This window comes from Xenopus tropicalis, chromosome 5 (assembly GCF_000004195.4).
Source record: "Xenopus tropicalis strain Nigerian chromosome 5, UCB_Xtro_10.0, whole genome shotgun sequence".
Classification (NCBI taxonomy): domain Eukaryota; kingdom Metazoa; phylum Chordata; class Amphibia; order Anura; family Pipidae; genus Xenopus; species Xenopus tropicalis.
The window spans coordinates 37,673,482-37,698,538 of NC_030681.2; the positions used below are offsets into that span (position 1 = coordinate 37,673,482).

The window sequence follows — 25,057 nt, forward strand, 5'->3', positions numbered from 1 at the left end:
GAGACTGCAATATAAATAGTATGGTGCCTAAATACAAAGAAGTAAAAAAAAAAACAAAAAAAAAAACATACAATAAAATTATAGTTTCACAGAGCATTCATTTTTTGGTTGCTAGCAACAGTGACCCCCATTTGAAAGCTGAAATGATTCAGAAGAGGAAGGCAAATAATTCAGAAATTAAAAAATGAAGATAAATTGAAAAGTTGCTGTTTTGGAAAAAAAACTCTGTTCCCTTTTTATAAAGGGGTGGTTCCTCTTAAAGTTTATTTTTACGGGGTTATGTATTAAAAGGCAATAAGTTTGCCCAGGAGCAGTAGCCCATAGCAACCAATAAGATGTTTGCTTTTAAACAGACGACCAGTGAATGCTGATTGATTGCTATGGGTTACTGCTCTTGGGCAAACTTAGTGCCTTGTATTACATAACCCCATAAAAGTTAATTCAAATAGAAAACACCCTTTTATAAAAAGCGAACAGTTTTTTGCCAAAGCAGTAAAATGCCTAGGCAGGCATCCAAGGAATAAGAGACCCACTACATCTTTTTGATAAACAAAATGCAGGTGATTTTTTTTTTTATAAAGTGCATAGAGCAGGAGCAATGTTTATTATGCTACATATATGTGAATTAAAAGATACAAATGAGGATTCTGATTTATATGAAACCATATACCTGAGAGTATGATTTTATGATTTCGTTTGGGTGATTTACCTCATCAGATCCAGTTTCAGAAGGTCTTGCCTTTTTAGGAGCAATCACAGGCGATAATGATCCTTCAAAATCACACTGCAAAAGAAATAAAAAATATATATCACTTTCCTTTCCTAGCTGAAATCTGCTTGGATCCAGAGAAAGCAATGGTCATATCAATTCAACGGTTATTGAGAATTCTCATGTTTCTTCTATGAAACTTTGTGCAATTTAAAAAAAAAAAAAAATTGCATATTCATGTTTATAAAATGTGAGCAATTAAAGGGGTGGTGTTAACTTTTAATACGTTATAAAATGTTCTATTCTTAGAAAATTGTTTTGCTTAGTTCCAGCTTTTAAATGTGGGTCACTGGCCCCAGCAGTAAAAAATAAATTGCTATTTATCAGCTTTCCAGTTTTTTTTTCTAAATCCAATAAAGTTGTATATCGAGTGCTTGCTTATTTAATAATAAGAACAACTTATTTGAATAAAAAAATTTGAATACCTAGAATTTTTTCGAGTTTACAAAAACAAAAAAAAATGGAGTTTGAAAATATGGCTTGACTTTGCCTAGGACCATTGACTTATATAGAAATTTACAAGCGTTTACTTTTTAACATTTGAGTTTTCTGTGTTTCTGCACTTAATAAATACCAGACATTCAAGTTTTTGAAACATTATGTGAAATCGTTTTTTTAGAGCAAGAACTAAAACTTTGATACATCTCCCCCTACAATTTTATTGTTTTTTTCTATTAAGTCTCTTTTCTGTTCTTATACCAGTCTCTAATTCACACCACTGCCTAGTTGCTATATTTATCAGACCCTGGCAACCAGGTAGATGCTGAAATTCCAAAGTTAAAAGCTGCTAAACAAAAAACTGAAAACCCCAAGAATATAAAATGAACACCAAATGTAAATTGTCTCAAAATATAAAAATCAATGTCTATACTAAAAGTACATTTAAAGGTCACCTAAAACTTATAAATAATTATAATTAATATTTGCAGTCTTTGCAAATACATACAAGAATAATGAAAGAATATCCTTGTGACCACTGTTGCTTGAGTACAGTTATACGAAGCTAAACCAGACATCCAGGCAGCTCTAGCCCTGAATTTAACATTCACATGCAGTCAGCTTACATTGCGAGTCCAGGACAGCTTGTCTGTGTTGTAACCCATCATGTTCATAAGGCAAGTAACAAACATATTCCATTCAGAGTGGTTTGTTGGCCCTCCTGGTGCATTATGACAGTTGTACCATTTGACAAGCATTTGAACAGCTATTTCTTTTGGCAGGATGTACTTAATGGCTTGCAGGCATTTTTTAACTGTTGAAAAAGAATCAGAAAGAAATCCACTTTAAATAGGAGATTACATTCTCTCTCACTACAGGTGTCATATACCAACTAGACAGAAGTTTACAGGCCATTTCTTTAATAACTATTATTTTCAGTACAGACTGCCAGATATAATCCCATTTTGCTGCAGAAATGGTGTATTGTAAGTCAGATCCCCAAGACAGCATATATTAACATTAATTTTCAGATCAATTGGGAATATATATATACTGTATGGGATATAGTACCCGAAGTGTGTGCAGTGGACTTGCAACAGGACTCAAACACTCCAACACCCATTTTTAACGGCATAAAACCACAATTAAAGGCAGAGGTTTGAGGTTGCTACAATAACATGCGGTTTGACCTGTCTTTCTGCAGAAAATATGACTGTGGGAGCTAACTAAGACTAAGTTATAGGGCAGATTTATCAAATTGTGAGTTTAGAACTTAATACGTGAAAACCCAAATTCTATTCATTCCTAAAGGATTTTTAGAAGAGTATTTATCAAATGCTGAGTTCCCATAGGAATAAACAGAACTTGCATGAGTTTTAATATATTAAGCTCTAAACTCTCATTTTGATGACTCTGCCCCCATGTAATTAATAATGAAAATGCAACTGATCTTGCCAAAATTATAGACCTTTAATTAACCTTGTGCTTTAATGAGTGTTGAAGTGCTCAGTGGTCTTACACCTTAAAAATGGGGTTTGATCCATTGATGGGTCTTGATAATGGGATGAAGAATCAGCTTTTGAGACCAGTGCTTTGGTCAGGAGATATTTTTTTCCTAAGCAGAGTGTTGCCAGCTTACAAAAATAAAAAATATAACTGGTAAAACAGCAAGGACCACCATATGTAGTTTAATTTGACATTGTAAAGTTGTTTAGCAGGTTTATGATAATAGACTTGTAAACTAAACACACTTTTTAAAAACCTTGCACTTTTCAAAGAATTTATATCTAGCACAGGGGGCACTGATTGTGAATCATCAATCCCTTTTGTATGTCTGAAGCTATTTTGGCCAGATTAGACACACCTGCATTATAGCCTTGGGTGCTCTCACACCTCAAATCATTACAGTGTCAGGGACGACTCACTGATGACTGGCAAGATCTTAATGGACACCTACAAGTCTAGGTCCAAAACAGCCAGCACCAGTCTAATAAATAGCTACTGTCTATGGCATCTTAAAACAGCCCCTCTGGCTTCTCGTCTGGACTGGTCTAAGAACCCCTGAGAGACAACCCAAGGCAGGTGAGCTGGGATATTAAATATAAATGTATATCAAATAATACAGAAGTGTTACATACGCATAAAATATTCCTTGTTATAGCAAAAGGCCAATAGTACAAAAGATGACCAAGCTTAATCACCCTTATATCTACCCTGCAATTTTAGCAGCTATCTGGATAACAGATCCTATACCTGTAGTTTGAGAAAGGCCTCGCCAAATAACAAGCTACTTGAGAATTCCCTGGAGCAGTGACTGCACCCCATGACCCCTAAAATATAGCCAGGGCTGCCACATATCAACCACAGTGTGGATTCTGGAGATGGGTTCATAAAAAATGCAGATGTTATTGCACCACTACATATAAGCATAAAAAATTCCAAAAGGATGGTAGAAACACAGTGGTGCAGATTACATTAGTGCTTCCAGTTGTGGGAAGGCGCAGCACTACACAAAATTCTCTCATAAAAAAGTTACAGTACTTTTTTCCTTCAAAAATAAAAAATTAACTACATTAATTAATAACAGTAACTTTGTTTATCCAATGTGTTATTATTTATAATCTTAATTTTGACAGAAAAGGCACTGGAAATAAAGCAAGCCACTGACAAGAGAAAAACTCAAGATTCCTAGAGTTGACAAGGCTATCCTATAAATATATATATATATATATATATATATATATATATATATATATATATATATATATATATATATATATATATATATATATATATATATATATATATATATATATATATATATATATATATATATATATATGTAATATGGACTGGATGAATGTAGATTCACACAGACTTTTACATCCAGTAATTTTTGTTGTTGTTTTTTTTTTTTTTTTCTTTTCAAAGTTAAAGATGTCATTTTATCCCTATTAGGGTAGATCATAGAACAAACAATAGCAATGTACAAGAATCCCATCCGCGTTATATTTAACTCACCCAGTTCTGATGTTGCAATGTCTGGGATACTGATCCTAACCATGGATCCATTGTTAATTTCCTAGAATAGGAAATGAAAATAACAGTGTCTATAACCTGTATGCATGCAACTTTAAAGTTTATTACATTGCTACACAATATATACTTTATGAATCCTGGATCTTGTTTTAGTTGCAGTGACGAATACAAGCCTAAACAACCATAGCAAGATCAGCCCCACCTGGTTCAATTACAACCTATAAATAAAGAAATCTCTAAAACTATTCATTTAAATTTGCAAGGAAATTGTTGAATTTACCTGTAAAATAATTTTAAAATTATATATATATATATATATATATATATATATATATATATATATATATGTGTGTGTGTGTGTGTTTTCATATATGACTACCTACCAAAGTCAATCTGTTGTGCACAGGGTCTCGCACAGAATGAATATATGTCCCAAACTGGTGGAATGTACAGTCATCCAAATAGGTAGACTCGTGCAGCCTGGTGGAATCCCGCAACTCTGGCACAGGAGACAGCATACCAGCCTACAAAAATTATCATGAAGTATGTGTCTACATATATTATCATTTATATCATATACATTTTATGCAAGAGTACACCCTTTAGACCTCATTTTGCGCCCAGGTGTGTGCTGCTCTTTGCAGGGAGCAGTGAATTAAAAAAAAAACACAAAAAAAAGTGCTCTCTGCAGAAACCATTCTCAGGAGGCACACTCCAGACCTGTCCTTACCACCTTTCTTAGAGAAGGCAGGTAGGACAGCTGATGCGAGCTGCACCTGCGCAAGGTACAGAGCAGGTAATCTATATGCCTCCTCCTGCCCACACCTTTTGAATCTAGCGTGCCTAATGCAAGCTGGATTAGACTGAAAAAATACTGCTCGAAATGGAGTGCAGAGGCCTGCTGCTCCTTGCACAGTGCCACACACAATGAGCAAAGTGTACTGTGCATGACACCTTCAGTGATTCATTTAAAGGAGAAGGAAAGGCTAATAAAGAGTTAATCTCAAGCTGCAGGCATACCTTCAGTTCTCTCAATAGTGCCCTTAAATCTCCCCATATTTCTCCAGTTCAGATGATAAAACGCCTCATATGAAAAAAAAAACACTGAGCTGTGTAAAGAAAGTTCCCATAATGCCTCACTCCTGCACCAAGACCCAGACCAGTGTACATGCTCAGTTAGTAAGACTATGAGGATGATTGGCTCAGATTCACATTTCTAAATTGGGGGGACGGAGTTCTTAGCATTCTTGAGGGAGGGGGGAGCAGGAGAAGGGAGAGAGCTGCATGTCTCTGGCAGAGGAAAACAAAGAGACAACAAATCCTGTTTCTTTTGACAGAGAACTGCAGCGTTTGTGCGAGTGCTTATGGCTTTATTTACATAGACCTTTCTGATAAAGCTTACTTAGTTTTTACCTTTCCTTCTCCTTTAAAAACAATATATGTGAATATATAATGAAGTAAAATAATGCAAATAGTTCACCTCATCCATAGGAGCAAGGTGTTTATTTAATGGCTTTGCAGGGGTGCTGATGCTTTCCAGAGGAGTGCTAGGACGAGGCATTGGATTGGACATGCCGAGCGATGGAGCAGCTAATCCTTGAATGAAAATCTTTCCAACCTTTAGCAATTGAGAAACAAAACAGGAAAATATTATTGTCCAGTGGGGTTACTTTCCAATCCATTCAGCCTTAATTTTATTAATGCATTTTTGATACGGCTGAATGCTGAGTGCTGACATAAATTTATTTTTAAAATGAACTGCAAGAGGTTTTAGAAAACAATGTTTAATGTCGTTTTAACTGCAGCTTTGTGGTTACTGACAGCACCTGGTTGTTTGAGATTTACATAAAGCAAGGTATTATCAGAGCCCGAGGTTATGTGTTACAGCAGTCAGAAGAACCTCAAAGCGACATACTGCAGTACTGAAACACGTTGTCATGTTAACAGAATGTACATATAGTATAGACAAACTAGATGTGGTTTCAGAGGCATTGCTGGCACACCCCTTGGATCTCAACTGATATAATTATTATCAACTATAAACACTTACACGAACCACTCCAGTATACAGGACCAAGTTCCCATTGTTCTCCAGGACCACCATAGTGTCAATGGCCTAAATGCAAAACATGACAAACATCAGTAAACTCTAGCATGGCTAAAATCTAGGGAATGATGGGAACCTATATCTGCGCATTAGAGAAGCACAGGTTATGAACATATAGTGAAGAGGAACTCAAGGTAATTTACCTACCTCTACTGGAGCAGCATCCTTTGCAGAGATATTAGTAACCGAACCAAAGATTAGCTGGGACTTATCATTGCTTTCTTCAAACTTTACCAGGCTGGGGAAAAAAAAATATGCAAAAAGAACGGGGCTAGTACCCCATCTTTCCATTCTCTGTTTGTAGGTAACCCAAATGATGTTACCACTGCGAGTACATACGTCTAGAGTAACCAGGACCATTAAAGCTAAGAATAAGAACTATTTATTTTACCTAATAACTATTTTTATCCCATACATATATCTATGTATCCCATGGGATTTATGTATTTATCTATCTATCATGAAACAAAGCCCCCCGATCTACCAGTTTTTATTGGAGTATTAGTAAATACATATTTATGGACATGCCAGATATAACAAGACATTCCCTTCTTATGAATGCTGAGAGTATTTTAGGCTTAAATACATGAGCTTATTAAACTTGGGAATAAAACTTAGATAAATTATTTACCTTCCCACACAATTGCTTTAAAGAACTAAAGGGGTTACAACAACCATAACAACCATGTGAGGCAAGTTCTCCTAGTGGGTCCAGGCTGCAGTTAAGGTTAACTTAGCGGAACTTTTCTAGCATGGTAGAGGATCGATAATGGACCCAGTTTTGACCACTTTTTTTTTTTTTTTTTTTTTTTTTAAATCACACCTACTTTAAACACCCACGTTATCACAAAAACCTTTAAGACAATGCCCACATTAATTGTGGCAGCACATTAAAAAAAAAAAACAAATATTTGAGGCAAAAAAAAAATCTATTATGGTCTTACAGGTGTGAACAATGCAGAGTCTCACAGGTGTGAACAATTCTGGAACCTATAGGTGCAAACAATGCAGAGGTATACAGCCTGAATCTGAGGTGTGAATAATGCAGGGGGCTAGTTAATCTCAGTACTGATACCATTTAAAGCTTACACAGCAGCCAGATTGTGGGCCCCCCAGTTGGAAATTACTGTCCTATATCATTAAAGCCCAAATGAAAGGTATTCGGGGGTCACATTGGGGTTGAATACCTATTTGCTGGCATAAATATTTTTGAGTTTAGAGTTTATATCAATATAATGTTTTTATATACCTGTAATGTTATTATAACTAAAGGGATATTGTGTGGATACATAATTTTTTCATGTGGATATTGTATGGATATATATTTTTTTTGTGTAGATATTGTATGGATATATAACTAAAGGGGCCCTGGTGAACTTGAGGGGGTCTTAAGTGAAGACAGCAGAAAATCACTAGACTAGTACCTGGACTAGAAAGCTTGCCATTTGCCAGCTCCTTGTCTTGTGATTTTATTTATTTATTCATTCTATTGCTATTTAATGTGTGTGTACCCAATAACAAAAAAATCACTCACACTCAGTGTGTGTGTATTTAATGTGTGTGTACCCAATAACAAAAAAATCACTCACACTCAGTGTCCTTGGATTTAAAAAGCTTAGAAAACTCACCGCAGTTGATGAAAAGATTCTAAAAGGAAGCACAAAAACTTCTGGCCACAAAGATCAGTTGTAATGAATACTTTTGTGGCCTGAGAATTCTTTTCTCTGTGTGGAGAAACGGCGAAAAAAAAACCAAACAAACAACAAGTTTAAATATTACAACCTTCATTAATTTAACTTAATTAAAAAAAATGAACATTTTCATTTGTGCTTCAGTGTAGGAATCAGCCTTTGGAGACTTAGAAATCCACTACAGAATGAATTTAAAATAGGGGTAGCTGAATCTTAAATTCATTTTAGTATGTTGCCTCTTCTTAGGAACCATTTAAACATTTTTTTTAATGTCATGTTTAATTGTTTGACACTTTTCTGCCTCTGTCCAGCTTGCTGTTAAATATCTGGTTTCTGGAATCAATGATGGATTCTCCGATTATTGCTTATATTGGTGCTATGTAAACTATGCCCTAGCAACTAGATGACTATTGAGAGCAAAGAGAACAATTTTTAAAATGTAAAAACCACAGAAAATAAAAAGACAGTTGTAAATGGCATGGACTACATCATACTATAAGAACAATTTAAGGTTAACTACTGCATTAAGAAAATCCCGTATGGAACAATCTTCACTAACTGCCCCTAAAACTGATGTCTCTGAACAGACACTCCAGTAGTCTTGAAAACAGCATCTCAAAAATTAAATATCAAGACAGAGAGTGCTATAGATATGTTTCAATGACATACCTTATGTTTGCAACAGTTTCTGTCCACAGGTGGTCAAGGCATAGTTCTGGAACTATTGGCTCAGTTTCAACAGAAAGGAAGTCACTGGATGTGCTATTAGGGGAACCAGAAGCACCTAATCTCTTTGGTGATGGGGTATTGCTTGAGAAGTTGAACCGTTGTACGCCAGCAAATGAATGCACCCCTAATGCAGGTGAGTGGGAACGGCTGTTATGAAAAAGGTTAAAACAAATATTAGAAACATTCAACCACGACAGCTAAAGAGTTTATGGAAAAACCCTTTAACTTTTCTGCCCATCCTTGCCTGGTCAAGACCTTTGGACAGGGTCAGGTTGTCCATTGATCTTAGCCAAATAGGTCTTATAACTACACTAGTGCAATTAAGCACCTATGTTACTTAATCAGCGGCAAAGATACTGGTGCTGAGCACCAGAAAGTGTTCTGCGAGTGGAATGGATCAATCCACTGTGTCAAAACTGATACATCTGAGAATTATTTATTGCCACATAACAGCCAACTTTATTTCATAGTGTACAGACTGAAACAGACTGCAAAGTTGCACACAGTCTCTATTTATATAACTGATAAAATCTTTCATGTCATGTCACCCTTTCTAAGTTGGGAAACAGAGAGTATAAGTTTCCTTTGTTTGGTTTTGTTAAAAATTTTAGGATTGGAGCAATTCGGTTTCTAAGCGTATTATTAACAAGCAAGTACTACTGAGGTTACTTTCCAATGTTCTAATTTATATTCTTAAAAAAGGAGATTTTGTGATAACTCACCGTTAAATCCTTTTCTCTTAAGACGTCTGTGGGACACAGGGACCTTGGGGTATAGTATCTACTAGCAGGAGGCAGGACACTAGAAGAGGAAGAAGAGGAAGAAGCCCCTCCTCCCTGCTACTATACCCCCTGTCACTTCCTGAGTGAACCAGTTTTGTCAACAAGATAATAGACAGTAAAACAGAACTATATACATAAGGCAGAGAACCTTCCAAAGGAACCGCTTCCGGGGGGGAAGCCCTGTGTCCCACAGACGTCTTAAGAGAAAAGGATTTAACGGTGAGTTATCACAAAATCTCCTTTTCTCTTGCAGATGTCTGTGGGACACAGGGACCTTGGGGACATACCAAAGCTGCCCCATGAAAGAAGGGTGGGAGAAGCGGGTTCAGGCAACTGCTGCTTGCAGTACCTTTCTCCCAAAATGAGCATCAGATGCTGCAAATATCTCAAATCTGTAAAATTTGGTGAAGGAATGAATGGAGGACCAAGTAGCGGCCCTGCAGACCTGTTCGGCTGAGGCCCTGTTTCTGAAGGCCCAGGAGGTGCTAATTCCCCTGGTGGAATGGGCTCTGATACGGAGAGGCGGCGACTTCCCTTTGGCAATGTATGCTCTGAGGATAGCCTCCCTAATCCAGCGGGAGATTGTGGTCTTAGAAGCCTGAGCACCCTTCTGGGGCCCGGAAGGCAAGATGAAGAGGGATGTAGATTGACGTATGTCCTTGGTCCGGTGTAGGTAAAACTTGAGCGCCCGGACCGGGTCCAAGGAGTGCAGAGCCACTTCCTTGGGGGAGGACGGTTGCGGGCAAAAGGACGGAATGGTGATGTCCTGGTTGATGTGGAATGAAGATCCAACCTTAGGAACAAAGGAAGGCAGAGTTCTGAGGACCGCTCGGTCCGGGTGGAAGACCAGGTACGGTTGGAGGTGAGATAGTGCCGAGATCTCGGACACTCTCCGAGCTGAGGAGATAGCCAAGAGAAACACTGTCTTCCATGTAAGCCACATCAGAGGGATGCTGGCCAGGGGCTCGAAGGGTGGCCCTTGCAAGGCAGTGAGCACAAGGTTGAGATCCCAAGGGGGAAGAGGATCCCGGAAGGGGGGGTGGAGCCGCGACACGCCCTGTAGGAAGGTCGCCACATCCGGAAAGGTCGCTAGTCGTCGTTGAAAGAGGACAGATAGGGCTGAGACCTGAGATTTAAGAGACCCTAAGGAGAGCCCTTTAGCGAGACCCGACTGGAGAAAGGACAGTAGCCGGGGGAAGCGAAAAAACCTGGAAGGAATGGCCCGCGGAATCGCACCAGTCCTTGAAGGTCTTCCAAACTCGGTGATAGGTCTTGGAGGATATTGGCCTCCGGGCTGCCATCATGGTGCGAATGACGTCTGGAGGGAACCCCTTGCGTTGGAGCACTAGGGACTCAATAGCCAGGCCGTCAAACTGAGGAAGGCTGGGTCTGGATGAAAGATTGGGCCCTGCATTAGGAGATCGTGATCCAGGGGCAGGCGCCAGGGTTCTGCCCTGCTGAGGGCAACCAGATCGGAAAACCAGGCCCTCTTGGGCCAAAAGGGGGCTACAAGGATTACAGTGCCGGACCCGGCCTTGATCTTCTTGATGACTCTGGGCAGAAGGGGCAGGGGGGGAAAGATGTACGCAAGAGGGAAGTTCCAATTGGCTGTCAGAGCGTCCGCTGAGAGAGCCAGTGGGTCGCAACATCTGGCCATGAATTGGGGAACCTTGCGATTCAGGCGAGAGGCCATGAGGTCCACGTCTGGGAGGCCCCACCGATCGACGATGCCCTGGAAGATTGTGGGACTTAGGGCCCACTCTCCTGGGTCGAGCTGCTGTCGGCTTAGATAGTCGGCCTGCCAGTTTTCGAGGCCGGGAATGTAGACTGCCGTCAGTCGAACCTCGGAGGCCTCGGCCCAGGTCAGAATCAGACTGACCTCCTTGAGAGCCTGACGGCTCCGGGTCCCGCCCTGGTGGTTCAGGTAGGCAACTGTGGTGGCATTGTCGGATTGTACCTTGATGGCTTGACCCTTGAGGAGATGTTGCCAGTGGAGCAGCGCCAGACGGACTGCCCTGATCTCTAGAATGTTGATAGGTAGGCGAGCTTCGGATTTCGACCAAGTCCCCTGGGCCGACCGATGGTCCAGAACAGCACCCCAGCCCTTGAGGCTGGCGTCCGTGGTGAGAAGGCGCCAGGTGGGTTCCTGGAGAGGACGTCCCTTGGCTAGGTGAGAGGTGTTGAGCCACCATGCAAGAGAGAGTTTCGTCCTGGGGAGAATCTGAATCCGTTGGGACAGGGATTTGCGGTTCCACTGATCCAGGATGTTCCACTGGAGCTCGCGTAGGTGAAATTGCGCGAAGGGGACGGCCTCTATGGCAGAAACCATGGATCCCAGAACCTGCATTGCAAGGTGGATGGAGGGAGATGTGGAATGGATCAGACGACGACTGAGGTCCTGGATCCGAGAGATCTTCTCTGGGGGGAGGAACACTCTCTGCTGTGCTGTGTCGAAGATCATGCCCAGGAAGGGCATCCGGCGCGATGGGGTAAGACGGGATTTTTCTCGATTGATCTTCCAGCCCAGAGATGTCAGCGTAGTTATGACCAGGCTCAGCTGGGATGTTGCCAAAGAAGGGGATGAGGCCTTGAGAAGAAGGTCGTCCAGGTAAGGTGTGATGGAGACGCCCTGAGATCTGAGGGATGCCGCCGCAGCCGCCATTATCTTGGTGAAGATGCGCGGTGCTGAGGTGAGACCGAAGGGGAGGGCCGTGAACTGGAAATGGAGATTTTTGACAGCAAAACGCAAGTATTTCCAGTGGGGAGGGAAAATAGGGACATGTAGGTAAGCGTCTTTTATGTCCAGGGCCACGAGAAACTCGTTGGGGCCCATAGCAGCAATCACCGACCGGAGAGATTCCATCTTGAATCGGGCGAACCGGAGGAAGGAATTGAGCTGCTTGAGGTCTAGTATCGGACGAAAGGACCCGTCTCGCTTGGGTATAGAATCCGTCTCGCTTGGGAATAGAATCCCCGGAATCTTTCTCCTGGGGGAACATGCATGATCACTCTCTCGTCCAGCAGGTCCTGAACGATAGAGAGGAAGGCGGACTGCCTGAGGGGGTCCTGGGACAGTCGAGACATGAAAAACCTGTTTGGAGGGTTGGATTGGAACTCGAGACGGTAACCCGACGATATGACCCTGTGCACCCAGGGGTCCGAAGTGAGATGGAGCCAGGCTTCGTGGAAGAAACGAAGCCTTCCTCCTACGGGGATGGGACTTCCCCCCTTGGGGTAGTCATGCGGAAGTGGTCTTGTCGGTAGGCTTGGCTTGGGGCCGTCTGCCCTGCCAGGAGTACTTGGAACGTGTCTGAAACCTGGGCTTGTTGGAGGAGTTCTGGGTTGTGGAGTCTCTGGAAGGACCGGGCTTGGAGCCTCTGGGACGAAAGAAGCGGCCCTTACGAAAGGATGAACGGTTCCTAGGTTGGGGGAGGAAGGTGCTCTTTCCTCCCGTAGCTTGACTAATAATCTTGTCGAGTTCTGGCCCGAAAAGAAGCTTGCCCTTGAAGGGAATAGTGGTAAGAGACTTTTTAGATGACATATCAGCAGACCAGAGCTTCAGCCATAGAGAGCGGCGTGTCGCTACGGCAAGAGCAGAAGTCCGACTGATGGCCTGGGCGGAGTCTAGAGAGGCTTCGCAAAGATATTCAGAGGCATCGCGAATCTGAGAGGCAAGGAGAGCAAGCTCCTGTCTGGAAGAGCCCGTAGAGATGCCCTCCAGAAGGGAAGTAGACCATGACTGCACGGCCCGTGAGACCCAGGCCGAAGCCAAGGCCGGGCGAAGGCTTTCCCCTGCGGAAGTGAACGTGGCTCTGAGGAAACTCTCCATCTTTTTGTCCATCGGATCTTTGAAAGAGGAAGAATCCGGGACGGGAAGAGCTGTGTTCTTAGACAGGCGGGACACTGGCGCGTCCACTGACGGAGGGATGGACCACTTATCCAGGGCTTCCTGGGGAAAAGGATAAGAGCGTTGAAAACGCCTAGAGGCCTGAAAACGCTTTTCAGGGTGATCCCACTCCGATTGTACGATGGAGTCGAGTTGGTCATGGGAAGGAAAAACCGAGGCGGTCTTCTTCTGGCGCTTGAAGAGAGAGGAAGAAGCCTCAGAGGTGGATTCTGTGCTCTTGAGGTCAAGATAAGACATGACCGCAGCAATAAGAGAGTCGATAGCCTCAGGGGAGGCTTTGGCTATGTTGTCGGAGTCCTCCGGCCCGTCGGAGGAAATCTCGCCCTCGCTTAGGGATTGATCCTCCCAGGTGGCCGAGGCGTGTAGGGACTCCGTGTCGCTGTAATCCTCCAGGCGGAGGAGTGCTTGTCGCTTGAGGGACTTGGAAGGCTGGGGCTCATCCTTGTCCAGACGATCTAGCAGCTTGTCTAGACAAGCTGCTAACTTAGGGATGCCGGTGGAAAGTTGAACCGCCCAGGGAGGAGGGTCCTGGCTGGAGGATGAGGTCTGCGCCGGAGCATCCAAGGCCAGAGCGGGAGTAGAAGCCGCCTCTGGAATCTCTGGGGTAGGGGGGGGAAGCGTATCCAGAGCCTGGGAAAGGGGCTCAGCCGGGAGTTTGGAACAAGAGGAACAAAGGGGTTCCTTTCTGCCAGATGGGAGACGCTTGCAGCACTTGGCGCATGCTAAGTATTTAACTCTGGAGGAGCTGGAAGCCCCCCTGGAAAAGGGACCCTCTGGAATGCCCTCTGCCATTGCCACGAGACAGAGCAGGTTATGCAGACAGACAGAGCAAAAAAGACAGATTTGGCTTTGATGCGGTAAACAAGCAGGGATAATATGTGCTTTTTTTTTTTTTTTTTTACAATATATATATATCTATATCAGAAAGTCTATATATATATATATATATATATATATACACAATATAGAAGCTTTCCAGAGAAAAAAGCAGTCCCCCCACACAGTAACACACTCAGTGGAATATGAGGTCCCCAACTGTAGTGGAATTTATATATATATGCAGCTTAAAGACAGGTATAACAGCCAGGTAAAAGACCCAGTAACAGACCCAGCACAGCCTTGCCCGTTCCTGCTATTCCCCTACCAGCGCCCCCTCCTACATAGATACCGGCCCTGTGTCTGAGGAATCCAAAGGAGCAGTCAGGAGCTGTGGCAGAGACGTCCGATCAGGATGGAGAGCAGAGAGAAGTGGCGCGAAGCAAAAGGCGCGTGAAACCAGGAAGCGCTCCGAAAATGGCGGCGCGCGATGACGTCATCGCGCTGGAACGCAAGGGGGACGCGGTGGAACGCAAGAGGAACGCGGTGGAACGCATGGGCGCAGGCTGGCGGGCTGTGGGACCGGCTGAACCTGGGCTGCTGGGGGGCTGCAGACACTGACCTGGAGGATCCAGATCTGAAAGGGGGAGACACCGGACAGCTTCTGCGCTCGAGGTAGAGGCAGGGATTTTCTGTGTGGCCCGCTCCAAGGGAGGCTTACTGGCCCCGGTGCTGCGATCCCACGTAGGGGGAAACCTGTAGAGGGAACTCTGTTGAGGCCCTGTAGGATAACCCCTGGTGCCAGATTAAATCTGGCCGTAGATTGTCAGAAGAGCTGTGAGATGATCCTGTCTCCTAGGACACTAGAAAAAAACTGGTTCACTCAGGAAGTGACAGGGGGTATAGTAGCAGGGAGGAGGGGCTTCTTCCTCTTCTAGTGTCCTGCCTCCTGCTAGTAGATACTATACCCCAAGGTCCCTGTGTCCCACAGACATCTGCAAGAGAAATAAGTATATGGTTTGTGTACCCAGAAGGGAACCTTTGGGGATGGAGTAGAAATACAGTGCCTTTTTGCTCACCTCAAAGCAGCCATATTAGAGATAGAAGGAGAGTGTGATCTAGAGTGAATACTAGGAGAGGATACAGAGCGACTCTGGCTGTGCAGGGAAGAAAAGTTCTGAAAAGGAGATGCTGTTGGAGATTCTCCTTTCGAGACACTTCTGAGATGAGCCGTTAAAGAGCTTGTGGTCATTCCATGCTGGGGGGTACCAATCTGCTCAAGATTTAACACTGCATTCTGTTCCTGTGTTGAAATAAAATAAACAGGAAAAATTTGAATATTTGTGAAGGGATGTCAAGTGCTGGTCATGGTGTGTGCATATGTTTTTCAATGTGTTATATTTGAAAGAAATATCATTGCCTACAAAAGTAACTGCTCTAGTAAAAAATGAAGTGACTGGCATGGTGTGCTGCCAATAACCGCTACATGACTAAGCATACAGGGTGTGTGTTTAACGGGCAGTTAAGTTACTTTTCAGCATGCAGCAACCTAACTCACTAATCCTCCGTCAGAAGTCATGTTGGTATTTTCGGGCAGACCTGCTACCGACTAAATTAAATTCCATCTGTCATGATCTGTCTTTAAAACCCAAGAAAATAAAACATTAAAGGGTTTTCATGCACTGCTATGTTGCACTAGTAAAAAAAAAAAAGGTGTTTAGTGTACTGTCATACTTTGTGTAGGAGATTGAAACGGGTTAATCTCTGGAAGATGTCAATTTATAAGGCATCCCTCAGTGTTTATAATCTCCTAACTCAGACACTGGGTTAGCCCTCCTCTTCACTAAAAATGCATCTGGCCAGGGTATAAGTGCCATCTTTTTCCAATGCACAGAATCTTTGCAGCAGGGTCAGAGCTGTGTGCATGTGCAGTAGAGATAGTTTGGCATTCCATGACTAGTTTTACTCCGCTGCTCATGTGCACAGGCCAGATCAGCCACCACGGACCCCGTGGGCAGATGAGTAGAAGCAGAGTTCACTTAAATAGTACCCTAGCCACAATAATGGGGGTGGCTTTAGCTCAGCAAGTTTTCTTAATGACCTGTACATATATTAAAATTCAGTCAGGACTTCCCTCTTTCAAATTCCAGTTGCTCCACCATAACCTGCCTCCTTATACAGAACATATAGTTCTCACCTCAGCTTTCACCTTCCGTAGAGCCCAGACAGTATGAGAGCCTTGCACGGTATCGTAAGTCATTACTATAGAAGGATCAGAATGGGTGAAAACAATCCTCAGTGTGGGGTCTGAAACATAATGCACTCTTGAGCTGCCAAATATTCCTAAAGGAAGAGGGCAGAAACCTCTAATGAATACATTGGTCAAAAAGCAAGAAAATCAACAGTATGTTATTTTGATGGGAAAAATGATTCTTAGGAACTAAAAAATATTCTTTAACAACTATGGTATGGAATTAACACTTACCTCCCGATCTGGAAACCAATGGAGTTATTTCATCTAATGGATGCAACATGCTAAAGATGGTTGGAAGAGGTTCTCTGCAATGGTAAGAAGAGAAGAGTATAAAAAAAAAAAAAAAAAAAAAAAGATTACTCCTGAAAGTAGCATGTTATGTTTAGTTAAATTGCACTGGAAACAGTGATTTATATTATTTTAAAAATAAATGGTTGCACAAGGAAATATGGTTCATTCTACATCCTATCAATCATAAGATTCTAGCTGTCTAAAAGGCAAATGGATACTATAATCATATGTCTATGATTTGCCAGTGTGCTCTGTCAGTGTGAACAAACAGATATAAAAATAACCCCTCTTGACCTGCAGTTGGCTTCCATTCATATAAATGGGAACTCGCAGTCTATGTCAGATCCTTTCCATATCTGTGTATGAGCTAAGTCTAGCATGAGCACTGTGAATTAGTTCCCTACTTGTGACCATGATCAAATCATATAGTGGGCCAATGAGATCAGTCAGACAAGTGACACCAAAGTCTTACTCATTATAATATTTTTAAATATGCCCAACAGATATCTGGGCAATTTTTGCCAAGATATTGGAAGGGAAGGCTCTACCGAGGGACCCCTAACAGGAGCGGATAGGTTGCTGACTCGTTCTGGAAGGGCCTAGCTAGCAGCTTTGATGGCCTGTTTTAAGGTGGTAATACACTGAACAGATCTGCTTATTTGGTGAGGTCACCATATAGGCCAGGGGTGGGCAAACTACGGCCCGCGGGCCACATCCGGCCCCTTGGCCTTTTTAATCCGGCCCGCCGACGACGCCAAGTCTCATCGCGCGAGACTTGGTGTCATTGGCGGGCCGGAATTAAAGAGACGAAGGGGGTGTAACGCTGGCCTGGCCCTGCCCTGCCCGGTCCAGCCCGGGGGTAAGTAAATGTGGCCCGTGAGCCAAAAAGTTTGCCCACCCCTGATATAGGCGGATATGTCCCCTGATATGCCTACCTTAAGGCCCCTCGGGCCACGACGGAATCCTGTCAGGATGAGGACCATATCAACAACCAATGTGGTCCCCCCCAAGGGGATTTTTAAACTTGCCAGATGAGGTAGGCCTGTTGGAGGGCTTCATACACTGGCCAATAAGCTACTGACATGGTCCATCGGCAGCTTATATCAGCCTGTGTATGATCACCGTAAACGGTCATAATGACAGGACAAACTCCACCAAGAAAACCCACGTAACAAGCATACTTGCCAGATTTAATAGTCAACCTAAACTAATTGGGGAAAAAATACTACAAAATTATTTGTAGTCATCTAAAAGAACACCAGAACCAAAGAAACAATTTATGCAGAGGCAGCTCCTGCACTTTAGCCCTTAGAGCTTTTACAGACAGGCAAGTACTGCACAACCCACAGAATGAGGTTTAGAATACTGTATATATACATACCTTGGTGGACTTTGGGGAACTTCATGTAAGGTACTGTTACTGTTACGCTCAAAAAGTAGGCCATATTTGGTAGGCCAAACGTTGGCAACCTTTAACAAATGTATATAAATTAGTTATTAAGCATCAGACATTAAAAACAGGAGAATTTCCCTATGTTATAAAAACAGTAAAACTAACATACAACGGTGAAGGAAAAAAATTACATTAAGATAGTCACACATATAAATGTACAAGAATTTGCAGAATAAATAATCAAATTAAACGAAATATATAACTGTCTAAGGCCTTCCCCTTTCCTCACTGCTAGACATAGCTTGCCCTTAAGCATTTTACCTTGTTTCTAGCTGCACATGGTGAAATAGAGTTTACCAAATGTCATTTAGGGAACCATACGTATGGTAATCCCTGTCTGAATTGTGTATTCTGTTCAGTAATGATGAAATAAAAAAAGGTATAAGGTAGGTCTCACTTATAACCTATATTATTAAATGTCCCAGTACATGGCAGTGGAAATATTTCTATTATGGGGGAGGTTAAGGGATGCTGAGCAGGTGGATCTTATTTGCATTCATCATTCAGTTATGCCCTGCAGAACAAGTGAATAGGAAGAGACAGGTAAAGCTGAAGCTGATTGGCTGCGGTCACACATCCCTCTGCCAAGATTAATTATAAAAATCCACAAAAGTAGTATTGTCAAAAGCAAGGATAAGAATTTGTATGGGTAATTGTCTCTGGTTTCCCCCAATTCAAACATCTATGCCTTTAACCCAATCGCTGCAGCTTCTTTTATCAGTATAGTTTTCATCACTCTGAAGCTCATCTATAAAGTCAGGTGGAAAAATGACACTCATTTTATAGCAACACAGAATGCATGTTTCACATTACCTGGAAAGGCAAAGGCGCAATGTAATCCTTCCCATCAGTGTTATGCACATTTATACAGGAGCTCTGCAGCACACATACGCACTTCTCTAATTTGCCTTCATCTAAAAATCAAATAATAAAAATATACAAATGCAGCTGAGTTCAGACAAAAGCAACATTGCAAGCCTATAAAGTTTGCTGCAGTCATTGCATTAAAAATGTCACTCATTAAAAGGTACTTGCAGTCAAAACACTTCCATATATTTGTGCTCAGCACCACTGACTTTATTATGCCTCCTATTTCAAAATAAGTGCACCTATTGATACATGGGAACCCTGAAGTTCCCACTACCCACAGTAGCCTGTATTAACAGATAATGTGTGCAGTTAAAGAATCACTAAAGCATGTCATTTTGTTGCCACCCAATTTTCAACACAACTGCATCTGACACATCTGCAAATGCTCTGATTTTTATACATTGCTTGCTATTGCAACAAATGCATCACCCCCTAGCAGATGCTATTATGCTCGAATTATGGGGAAACGCCCTACATTGCGGTTAAGAACATTTTTACAATTGCATCTGAAATTGCAGATTGCAGGTAAGTTAATGCCTCCTTAATTATTTTATGTAATATAAGCTATATATAACATTACTAAAATGATGTACATATACACACACACACAAGCCATGAATATCCTGTAAATTATATCCTTACAGACGGTGCTTAGTGATGCCAGCAGTTATATAGATGTAATTTTCAACTTGTACCCCCTGTTGAAAAATATGAGAATATTAGTAGCTATCTCGAAGTTCCAAGACCTGTATAAAAGCACTCGGCCTTCAGCCTTGTGCTTTTATATGATCATGGAACTCCTTGTTGACTTATAATATCCTTATATTTTACAATAGGGGGTACATTATTTACTACACACACACAAACACACAATAGATAGATAGATAGATAGATAAAACACAGCATGCCTGGGTGGAGGTAAAATGTGTACAGAGCAAATCGTAATAGTAAATGTGTTGATAAGTGGCTGCTGGCATAGCCCTGAGTGTGTGTGTGGCCACAAGATCTACCAGCAGAACTCAAGAACAGAGCATTGTCCTAAAAAAAATTGAAAAATTAGTAAAAGATACGATCACTGGGGGTGCCAAAACATTAGGCCAGAGTAATTATTCTATAAACTGGTAAAGCTGTGAAGTTAATAAAAAAAAGCGACATTTATTTTCAATGCAATTTTAACAGTTTTCATAAAAATTACTGTTTACAGCAAGAAAGTATATAAAAAAATAAAAAAACTTACCAGTCTCATTATCATTTTTATCATTAAATATGGTAAAATCACACCACAGAGCCTGCAAACAAAAAATAAAACATTTTAACAGACAGGCTACATATTGTTTGCCCAAAAGCATAAAAAACAAAAAAAAACAAAAAGGAAATTATTAAATTTCCAGAGCATGTGTGGCCTCCAAATTATCGTCTCGATAATTTTTGTACAGTGGTGACTGGTTGTTAGTCAGACAGGTTAGGAAACTTTGGTCAGATAACGCTAAAATCGGCGCATGTATTGTGTATCGGACAATCTCCTTCGGGACCTACAATGTATTTCTGGGATGTCACTTTCATACGATTGGTTTCTGACAACTATTTCATGTTCAGAACATCCTCCGATTTGTTATTTTTAGGTCTTTATCCTACAATTTCTGTCTGAATGTTAGTTTTAGATCATTGCATTGAAAAGTACAACTGATATCCGAACGTTCGTCAGAAGACGACTAAAATCTGAAAGTGTATGGCCAACTTAAGGAGATGATTTCAAAACAGATCTAATAAGGAGACAATTAAGTATGAATAATACATTTTATAAGAAGTACTTGAAATCTCATTTTGCTAATGGATGGTTGCTGAAGAAAGGTGAATTAGTTATCAGAGTTATCAGAGTGGCTGCATAGTTTGGGGAAAATGTCATTAGCATTTCTTGTTACACTCTAAAAAACAATTCATACATTCATATTATAGACATCAAGAAAATCTTTGCACCCCTGTACCTTTCTCTGCACTACCTTCCATTCACTGCTGATAAAAAAAATGAGCAAGAAACGATTGGTCCATAAGCTGCTGACAGCTTTCTGTTCTGGCCCACAGCTTATCCCTAAAATATTCAACTTTTCATTGAAAATGAAAAAAGATTGTGAATTTTCATGGTCTCTTACTCTACTATGCATGCTCTTCACACATTCTACATACTAGCAGCTATTACAGGATAGGCACATACGATGTGCATTACACATATAACACTACTCTCTACACTTCCTATTGGATCATTACAAGCTGAAAATAAAAGCGGTGTACAGGCCATATATCTAAGGTTGGATATTCCTAGTTTATTCATGTCACTGCTATGTCCTAGTGAAATACTATGTTGACCGTGGAGGGACTGTGATTATTGTAGTTTCTCCACAACAAATGAGTGCAGCTATAGAGCAGTGAAAAGGAGCTGGGCAAGGTGCTGAACAGGAAGACCACATAGGCAGAGATCAAAAGGAAGGAAATGAAATAAAAAACGTTTGAGGAACCCCACCCAAGAGGGGCAAAAATAAGCCTATTGGAGAAAGGGGAAGGAACAGAAAGGGAAGGTCTGAAAAGCTTTCTAGTAGCTCTGATATGCAAATTACCTGTACCACTGGGCTGTCAACAGTAAATGCCTTATATACAGTAGATGCTTGGATTTTACTCCCTTTACTCCATATCACCACATTCCCAGCTACATATAGTTCTTCATCATACTCTGCATCTTCTCCAGGATCACCAACACCTTTCCTTAGCTGCCAGCTTTCCTAAAGAAATAAAATGGACATAATGGGTTTAAATTACAATGAATTAAAATGAGTTTATTGTGCTTCAAATAGAAACATATTTGTATATGAGTATTTGTTGAGATCTGGTATAACGTGTTTTGCGGTTTCCTGAGGAAGTGGCTGTCCTCTTGCCACAAAATGCCCCCTTGCTTTTTAAAGCACTTGTATGATTTTTTTTAATAGAACTAATGAAGTTTGATGTATTTTTATGGAAGTTTAGATTTCCCTCTGGTTGTATGGCATACTACTTTGCCTAATTCCAAGTTAAAGTCAGAAGCTGGAACAGAGTTGCAAATCACTGTGGGACACTTAGCAGTGGCTGGGTTAGCTCCTCTATGTTGCATTCAATCTATGTAGACACAATTTAGAAGTCCTAATATAAGTATACCATCTCTAGAGTGGTCTATTAGGGGTTCTTAACCACAAATTGAGTTTTAGTGTTGCAATTTTTTTTTTTAATACCTGTTTTTTTTTTAATACCTGTTTAGGTTCTCGCCTGTCAGATTCAAGTCTGCCATTCAAACCACTGCGTGGTTGCGAAGTTAAGTTGGACTCCAGAAACCAGATAACTGTTTTAAAGGAGAACTATACCCCCCCAGGCATGAAAAACACCCTTCACTATCACTGGCTAAACCCCCCTGACCTCTCCCATATCGCATTGTTTTTAGATTTAAACTCTGCCCCTATCTCTAACCGCTAGCTAAAAATGCAAAGAAGCACAGCCGCGTAGCTCGCCGACATCTTCTTACTGACTGAAGACTCTTCGGGTCTCTCCACCAATACGAACCTTCTTGCGCATGCGCAGTTGGAGATAGCATGCGCAAGCAGGTTAGGTGTCGGCGGAGAGACCAGAAGAGTTCTCAGTCGGTAAGAAGATGCCGGTGATGTACGCGGCTCCGCTTCTTTGCATTTTTAGCCAGCGGTTAGAGATAGGGGCAGGGTTTAAATCTAAAAACAATGGGATAAGGGAGAGGTCAGGGTGGTTTAGCCAGTGATAGTTAAGGGTGCTTTTTGTGCCCAGGGGTATAGTTCTCCTTTAAATTCAAAATGGAGATGGGTAAATAAGAATCCACAAACAGTTTGGGCCAAAGTTGGGCTAGCTATGCCATCCCACTGACAATTGCATGCTAATTATTTTTATTTTATTTTATGATTTTAAAAGTAGTTTTAGTTTTTCTTAAATGTATCTCTTTCCTTTCTGGTAAAACATTAGGGTCCTGCCTTTTTATGTCAGGAATTTAAGATGTACACTTTGGCATATGGCTTACAAGGCATTCAGACTACCATTACAGGTATGTCAAAACACAGATGATTTCAACACACAGATGTCTATAGGTATATCTGCATGTTGCTTTAGTTTAGACATAGGTATGATAATAGTAAGTACACAGCTAGTTGGATGTATTTCAAATCTCTGGTGTGCTACAGACTTAAGGCGGCCATACACGTAGCAATTGCGTTCTTTCTTGCGACCACTGGTTACACGAAAGATTGTTCCCACCCTCCACTGATGTTTAGGGCTAAAATCGTCAGATATGTAGGTGGAAAAAATAGAAATTCTACCTCCACCTGGCGATTAAGCCCTGAAGGTAGATTTTGCTCGGGTGCTTTCAATGGTGCCTGATCAAAATCTTTTAGTCTAGCCAATCGAGGAGTCGACCGATATCCGCAGCCTTCTGTGATATCAGTCACCTCTTTGAGCCACCATACATGCATAGATTATTGTACGAAACGAGTTTTGTACGATAATATCAGTGCATATATGGCCGGCTTCAGTTTAAGCACAGCAAACACAAAACCATTAAACTTTGTAAAACCTTTGAAAAATCTAAACCTCAAAAGTGAAGCAAAATAACAAAGCACTAGAACTAAGTTGTGTAACACACTATTACCTTATTCTTTTCGTGAATGGTTACCTCCCGAAGTGATCCTACCAAGCCTGCTGCCCCATCAGAGGACCACAGTTCAGAGGCTGGCTGCAGCTGCCGTAACTGAAGGTTCAGTGCATTGGGGTGGTGCTTGCTGTGGTCACGGCCTAAAGGAACAAACTCCTGCAAATCCCCTGCTGCAATCATTGTTTGTTTTTCTTCATAGATGTTCGACATGGGTTCTAAATATCAACATTATTTCTAAAAAAAAAACCACACATATTTTTAAAGTAAGAATGAAATGTCACAAAGTGAAGAATAAACTTTAAACATGCCAATACCCCATAACAATCTTAATATGCAGTTGTACACATTTTAAAATAGTATTGCATGTCATGGTTTTCTAATTATAAAGGATAACTAAAGTTTAAGTAGGCTGTTTAATACTAGTAGACTACAAATAATGCACATTGTGTTTTAAGGTTCTGTAGCAACCCAAGGGGGCCACAGCCCTTTAGCACTACATACATCTTTGTATAATAACACAACTGCATCATTTCACAAATGTTTACTCACGGGCTGGTTTTAAACTGCAAACATATAGAACAGTCTGAGGTTTCCATTGAGCTCAGAGAACAAGGTGTATGTTTGTAAGCTCATGCAAGCAGGAACCTCTCATCCTGCCGCTTTAGTCTGTAACCCCTGAATGCTTTGTTGGAATATCCCTTATTGTAATTAATAACAGTACAGCCCTGTGTAACTTGCTGGAGCCAGATGAATACATTATGACCATATACTCCAAACTCTGTACTTAAATGACAACCAGAGATCTGAGCTGTCAAAGCCCACAACCCACAACCAAGCTCTCAAACACATCAGAAAGGAAAGGCACAGAGAAACATCTTAAATAAATGTTCAATGAATGGAGGATACCATTAATGCAGAAAACAAAACATTTATCAGTAACTATTTGCATTCTGTTTCCTTTTTAAATGCGTTATTTAAGTCAAGACTTTTGCTCTCAGTCTCTAATGCTTGCGGAAGATACAGGCAGACTATGTAGGTACCTGGTATAAAGCAATCCTTCGCCCGTGCTCTCAGCGCTGGATAAAAGCCTCGTACAAAGCCTACTCCTAACGGGGTGAGATGACACTAAGTCCTGGCGCGTCTCACACAAACCACAAACCCTCTCAGCAATTCAGAAGTTCAAATGGACGCGGCCATCTTGGACTTTCCCGTCAGTCTGTG

At 41.5% G+C, this 25,057-nt stretch overlaps 1 protein-coding gene across 1 annotated transcript in view; it reads right to left on the minus strand.

The window, feature by feature from the left end:
* The window catches only part of anapc1 (anaphase promoting complex subunit 1), a 54,399-nt gene extending 29,402 nt beyond the window's left edge, over positions 1–24,997 (minus strand). The window contains 18 exon segments of the mRNA NM_001079398.1: positions 710–784; positions 1,834–2,021; positions 4,229–4,289; positions 4,630–4,770; positions 5,727–5,864; positions 6,297–6,362; positions 6,501–6,591; positions 7,982–8,077; positions 8,714–8,920; positions 15,358–15,581; positions 16,476–16,621; positions 16,764–16,837; positions 18,205–18,293; positions 19,090–19,190; positions 20,384–20,435; positions 21,759–21,920; positions 23,834–24,070; positions 24,877–24,997. Coding sequence (NP_001072866.1) covers positions 710–784; positions 1,834–2,021; positions 4,229–4,289; positions 4,630–4,770; positions 5,727–5,864; positions 6,297–6,362; positions 6,501–6,591; positions 7,982–8,077; positions 8,714–8,920; positions 15,358–15,581; positions 16,476–16,621; positions 16,764–16,837; positions 18,205–18,293; positions 19,090–19,190; positions 20,384–20,435; positions 21,759–21,920; positions 23,834–24,046 — 2,124 coding nt within the window. The 5' untranslated portion in view covers positions 24,047–24,070; positions 24,877–24,997.
* Between the last annotated feature and the right edge of the window lie 60 nt (positions 24,998–25,057).